The sequence below is a fragment of the Python bivittatus genome, unplaced genomic scaffold (assembly GCF_059951505.1).
Source record: "Python bivittatus isolate LINGU-HERP-01145 unplaced genomic scaffold, Pbiv_v1 ctg000270_np1212, whole genome shotgun sequence".
Taxonomy (NCBI): Eukaryota; Metazoa; Chordata; class Lepidosauria; order Squamata; family Pythonidae; genus Python; species Python bivittatus.
This window is the reverse complement of record NW_028277050.1, coordinates 143,019-149,886: the sequence shown is the minus strand read 5'-3', so window position 1 is coordinate 149,886 and position 6,868 is coordinate 143,019. Positions and strand designations below refer to the sequence as shown.

At 38.4% G+C, this 6,868-nt stretch overlaps 1 protein-coding gene across 1 annotated transcript; it reads right to left on the bottom strand.

Moving 5' to 3' along the window:
* Window positions 1-563: 563 nt before the first annotated feature.
* Window positions 564-6,529, bottom strand: LOC103060553 (serine protease 1-like). The gene is made up of 5 exons (XM_007434879.3): window positions 6,422-6,529; window positions 5,003-5,162; window positions 3,252-3,505; window positions 2,503-2,639; window positions 564-795 (listed from the first exon to the last, which is right to left on the bottom strand). Exons 1-5 carry the CDS (start codon window positions 6,459-6,461, stop codon window positions 646-648), a joined length of 741 nt encoding a protein of 246 aa, XP_007434941.1. The 5' UTR covers window positions 6,462-6,529; the 3' UTR covers window positions 564-645.
* Between the last annotated feature and the right edge of the window lie 339 nt (window positions 6,530-6,868).

Here is a 6,868-nt window from a genome sequence, read left to right as displayed (position 1 = left end):
GGTAATAGTCAATAAAGGAACTCTACTGCACTGGACGGCCTTGTTGTGGTTCTTGGGCTGAACCTGACACCGCCTAGATCCATCTATAACCACCCTTCCTGTCACCATCCATTGCATTCTTCCATCCAGTGACCTGATGACTTAGTTAGTGGTCACTCTAACAGGACCCGCATGGACTCTTACTCAATCTCTGCAACTTGGACCCAATGTAATCTCTCCTCCCTGAACCATCTTTCCACTAGAGCTCAGTCTTTCAAGGGCTCTCCCACCTCTATATTCTCATTCCAGATGTGGGATCCCTACACTCATGGGATAAAAGCATCTTCCCCATTCTCTCACTCCAGGACAGAATCATCCCCATCCCAGGCCTACCATCCAAAGGATCTCATGCAAATCTTATGCCCAGACTGAAGATTATACATTCCACTATGTCTCTCCAATTGGTTACTCTTAAATTGGCAGAAAGGCAGTCCTAATTGTTTCTCTTGTATCTGTCTGCTGCTTAATATGCTGCTCAATCTATATGACTATGATTAAAATAAAAACAACGGTCAATCAGGGTGTTTGGTAATCAGCTTCTATTTATTTCATATTTTATTAAGATGAATCACATGAAAAGGTTGGAACAAGAGGAAAGCAGATGTTTCAGTTAGCAGCAATGGTTTCATGGATCCAGTTGACGTATTTGCAGACTTTGGTGTAGACTCCAGGATAGCCAGGCAGAGCACAGCCTATTCCCCAGGAGACAATGCCCTGGAGCAGTCCATCACAAACCACTGGGCCACCAGAATCTCCCTACAAGGTCAAAAGAAGAAGGGTTTAATATTCCAATTGGCTATAAATAAAAATTTATAACTGTATACCTTAAGCCTACATTAAAAAGTAGCCTCAGATTGTAAGGAGATCATGTTGAATAGTTGGCCAAATCATTTTTGAGGTCCCAGCAAGATTCTTCCAAGATTGCTTCATAAAAGTTTGGGAGTTCATAGAGGCTTTCTTCAAAGCAAGAGGGTTACAATGTTTGTAACCCTTCAAATATTTCTCCAGCTTAAATCAAAATAGAAGAAAGACAGCCAGATTCCCCTTCCTACCACTTCTATCTACAATGTCCCACAACAAGTAGCCTTCCAAACAAACAAATAAACAAAAATGTTAAAATAAGAATAATGTTACTTGGTCTCTTCATGTGTATCCCTGTATCATATGGCTCAAAATATATGCACATAAGTTATGGTATAAATGTATCAATTTTCTAAATGAGAATTGTTTTCTGAACCAGAATTTCCTCCTCTTTCTTACCAGACAGCCAAATGAACAGGTCTCTAGATAATATAGGAAAAGAAAGTTATTATTTGAGCTGCTTGAAAACCTGTCAGGGAACAGGTTCTGTTTTACTCATAGGTCAGTTGTTTTTCCTCCATAGAAGGCTGCAGAACACATGTAAGGATGACACTGAGATAGAAACTTAACATCAGGGGATAATTCCAGCCTGAAAATTCCCAGTGAGACTTTCTTTCAGAATTCCTGGGTAAGTAATGGTATTAGTATTTTGGATCAGATTATTGTTAATCTTTTAAAACATTTAATGGGTTGCAAAAGGAATTTGGACTGACTAAAACTGCTGAGTCACAATATATTCAATTAAAATATCTTTGGAGGTTACAGTTTGGGCCCAACATATTAGCAGTGTTTCAAATTCCAAAATTGTCCATGTTAGTGCAAAATGTTTTGGAGGTTCCATAATCTAGAGTTAATTTTTCCTGTATAATTGAAAAAGAATACAGAGATAGAAATGGGAAACCAGCAAGAAGTGTGGATTAACGAAAGAGTTGGAATGGGCTACAATTTTAAAGAAAGTTAACTTTGTGTTCTATGTTCTTAAGATGCTCTAAGTTCAGCCAAAGATTTGTTTGGGGGTTTACTAGGCAGGGGCTTTGATTCGTGTTTGGGGTTTATTCTACAACTGCACCATTTAGATTCATATCCATGACATTGTTGATTAGAGGAGAAATGAGGGTTAAAGACGTACATGCCTTTTTAAACTTATATCCCCATAACTGGACATCTGTTGACATTTGAAGAACTCAGTATTTACTGTGTGTGGTCTGCAACTAAAAATACTATCTTACTCCAAAGGAAAGGCCTTGCTACACCCTGAACTGAAAAATGGATTCAAGAGGTCTTCACTTTCTACATACGAACAGGCTTTTCATCAACATAGTGGAAAATCTGATCAGTATTACTTTGTGTGGTCAAGGTTTAACTTACTGTTTAAAAAACTGAGCATTTTTCATTTCTATTTGATTTTAATAATCATTTTTTTCTTTCCTGTTTTTTCTTCTGTCTAGTTTTATTTCTGCTTTCATAATATTTCTTTGCTTGTGGCTAATGCTTACCTATTTTTTGTTCACATGTTAAAAGAATAATTTAAATAGTATAGCTAATTACAAGTTAATTTTGCGTGTTTCTTGTTCCAGAGGGTGAGAAGGCAAGTGTCCTCACCTGACAAGAGTCTTTGCCACCCTCTAGGTATCCAACACAGACCATGTTTTCAGTAATGTCTCCTGGGTAAGCAGCGTTGCATTCCTCATCACTTAGGATTGGAGCATTCAGGCACTGCAGAAGATCAGGGTAGTTTACTAGATGGAAAGAGAAAGGACAAAATAAGGACGTTAAGAAGTGAGCAGCAGCTCATGAAAGTAGATGCCTTATTATGTTACATGTGTTAGTCTTACAAAATGCTACCAGACTCTTTCTGAATACAAGATCAGCAGCAACCTTGTAATTCTAGACAAGTAAAAGCAACTAGCTAGCTACATCATTTTATGGAATAGATATCTGAGCTGAAGTGACCCACTCAAGATATCAAAAGTGTCTGAAAACTTCCACAGTAAAAGGAAAGGCGGAATTTACATGTTTTTAATAATACAAACTATTAAAAACATTTAAAAACAAGCAACAATGCAAGAAACACAAAGCAAAGAAACAAAGATGGCAGAAAAAACAAACCTGGATGGGAACAAGGAAAAGGAAAAAAAGAGGCATCAGTTGTCCTCACCAAAGGCCTGGGCAAACAGCCCCATCTTCAGGGCCCTTTGAAATACCAGCAGGGCGGGGGCCGTTCGAAAGAGCAGTCCTGACCTACATGGCATTGGTTTCTTAGCCAGGTTTCCTTGCAGGGCTGACAGGCAGGTAGCAGCAATCATGTCCATGGGACCAGAGTGAGTTAGCCAATTCTTGTTAATACTCACCACCGTTGCTGAGAGTATTGCCCCATCCTGAGATCAGGCAACTAGTACCAGCTGCTGGACATCCATTACTCAAAGGGATAGGCGAAACACTTGGACTAATAACAACAGGTGTTGCCAGCTTGATGAGCATAATATCATTATCCAAGAGCCAAGAGTCGTAGTTTGGATGGACAATGATTTTTCCAGCTCTGATCGCCTGCTCGCCCCCCTCAACTTGCTCAATATCGTGCTCTCCAAGTCTCACTTCGATGCGGCTGAAAGTTAACGTTGCAATATTATATTGGTTGTACAAGGCAATGTCTGATCTCAAGCTAAATAAAAAAAAGTTTTGAATATCTGATGCTGAAGAACAGGTAATCAGATCAACCAACATAGTTTTAGTAGAGACTCTGATCTAAAATGGGAACTTTGCATGTATTCAAGATTAATATCATAAATTTCACAGAGGCAGAGGTGTAAAACAATTCTACCCTGAATAGTGCTGAACATGAATTTAGAGAATCTACTTTCATCCATCTCCACAACAGTACAAATGCTGGTATCCACCAAGGAAGTCTGATATTTGCTTTCCTTAATCAACTTCTATGCTCACCCCCACAAAGCATCTGAAACAATGCTCTTGAAATTTGCATACAATGAGAGTTACATTTTAAAAGAATGTACATTTTAAAAAGCCCATTGCAAGAAAATGCACATCAAAGAAAAGCAGAGTGATGTTTTTTAAAGCTGCTTAGACACTTCATATAACTCTTGCATAAATTAGTGGAATATGCATACAAAGCCTCCAACCATTGCAAAGCTGGAAAGCAGGCAGTAAATCATTATTAATTAATTTAATTAATTACACTTGTATGCCACTCGACTGTCAATGACTTTGGGTGGCTCCCAATAATAAAATAACAGTTTTATTAATCCCCATATCCTTAGTGACTGGGTGGAGGTAAGGGGTTCAATTTTGCCCCCAGCATAATGTAGTGTTTTCTCATAAGACAACATGCAAGAGACTCAAGGTACAAACCCTTTCATTTTAGGGTTAGGTTCAAGTTTTATGCTGCAAGGCATACTGAAGTTTCAAAGCCCTCTTAAGATACAAAAAAAACTAGCATAAGGCAATTCCTGATTTTTAGCAGATAGTGTGAAATGTCTGCATTAGCCTGACTTGTTATAATTGTTGGAGACAGACCTTTTGCCTTCTCCTAATCAAAAGGATATTTTCTGCTTGCTGCATTTCATCCCTGGATCAGTTCCCTGACCTTGGAGATCCTGAATAGGACTCTACTCTCATGATCCAGGTACGAAAAAAAATGCCCTTTGAATCAGTACCCTAAGAGGCTCTTTCTGAAGAACGCTGTGAGTGACTTTCAAGTAATGAGTTAGCTTAGCAAGTGAACATATTTGATGTAAGGAACCCTGTCATTATCATTAGAGTTGCACTCTATGTAGCTTTTCCAGTGAAGTGTGATTTATTTATTTAAGACATTTCCATACCACTATCATAATATATATTATGGAGTGGACAATTATAGTCCTACAAGATTATTTTGATATCCATAGACATTTTCTGCTTTAGGATTTTTTTTTAACAATAAAACACCAGACTAGAAATAAATAAAAGTAGAATCACAAGTATGCAAGATTTTCCTATATGAATATGACATTGATTTATTATTGGTGCATTTTAACTTCCATGTCTAGAGATCTGCTTTTAACAGAATTGCTTTAAGATCAGCATAAAAATACTCTTCACTCACGATTTATAACAATGGGCAGCTGAAACAACCCATTGGGGATGGATGAGGGAACCACCACAGAAATGGTAACCAGCATTCAGTGAAACCTGATAAGGGACAGCATCTTTCTGGCATGTATATCCTCCAACAATCTTGTCATCATCATCAACGGGGGCAGCAACTGGCAAGAGCAGGAACATCAAAATGAATAAATACGATCATCTAACAAGCCAACTGGAGTAGATGCTCTTCTTGATACCATGCTCTGGCCGTGAAGAAATGGGTGCAATTTATAGAGGAGAACCACTAACCCTCCCTAATTTGAGATATGTTCGCCTCAACTGAGATTACTTTATACTGGATTTTCCAGTGGCCAAATTCCTTCAACATCCCTAATGTATGTTTCCAAGTTCCCAACAAGGTGGCAATCAGTTGTGGTTTATGCTTTCTCAAAGTGCAGATGATGTATGCATGCATGTAGATTTATGTAAGCATATGTAACATGTCTGAAAGATCCTTCAAGTTGTAGAGATTGGGGCAGTCTAGACATTTCATAAATAAATAAAATTATACACACATGAATAATGAACATTCACATATACACATATAAGTACATACAGGTACTGTATGTACAGTAGATATCAGAAAGAAGAGTTCTAAGCATCAAGCCATCTCCTTAATATGCTAGTATTCTATGTATTTTGAGGGAAACAGCCGAAGAAAAGGAACAATGAGGATTGTTGCCAAAAAGTAATACCAAAATCAAATGGTAAACCTGATTTATTCTCAGGTGAATTCTCAGAGGAAAGAAGATATGTTTTGTGTGTGTGTGTGTGTGTGTGTGTTTAGTGTTAATAGATTTAGCCTTAAGTCAAATACAAAGCAAATCTAGGGTTCCCTCTCAAGTCAGACATCCAAGGAATTTCATTTAAACTTAATTTAATCCACGGGAGTCTCACAAAGGCTGCCTTGTGTTCTGAGGGAGGTTTCTTTGTGCTTCTTCTTACAGCCAAACATTGTACTCATTGGGGCTTAGTACATCTAAGAAAATTGCAGATTTCTAAAAAGTTGGGAGGGAAGAGTAGAAGTATTATAAAGACACTATCCATGGAGCAAAAAGTGGTCCAGCTTAGGCATTCAACTGTTTAAGATGGTCAAATCCTAAGAATCCATCAGGTTGCCCTTGGAGTGTCTATTTAGAAAGAAAAACAGAACCTGCCTGCAAATAGAGTAACCCTCTGATTTAAAAGATCTAATGGGGAAAGACAGCATACTTTAAAGCCAGATGTCCATTAAAAAGTCAATTAATTTTTGAGCCCAAAAGCACCCACTGATTTTGTACCCCTGCTGAGGAAAGTGGAGAGAAAAAGATGGCTGTTCCCACTGTACGCTCCAACTTCAGAGACTGTAGCAGAATCAAATATCTGTTTTAAAACTCACGTGCTGCTCCGAGGAAGGCAAAGATCCACAGGACTTTCATTCTTTCTGTTGGTGTTTTAAAAAATTTGAATGGGATCTCCTGAAGGAATCTCTCCCTATTTATATTCCTTCCCGGGATCTTATCTGCTCAGCCCAAGGCGCCACCAGCTTCCTACTTCCCAGGGTCTTGCATAAGCATAATTACACAATTAATCATGCATTAAAAGTTTTCATGATGCGTTAAAGGTGATAGCATTATTCCACGTGTCTTAAATCTAAAGGCAAGCATTTGGCAGGTATTTATGCACCATTTGGCCTGTGTGCTGAGTCTTGCTTTGAGCCCTCTGTCTACCTACTTGAATGGTTATGAATGTTCTAAGGTTTTTTGGCTTGCAAAGGCTGGCCACAGTTAGCTCTTGTCCACATCGAAGGCCTTTCAGAGACATATGGCAAAGACATGGCTGCCGA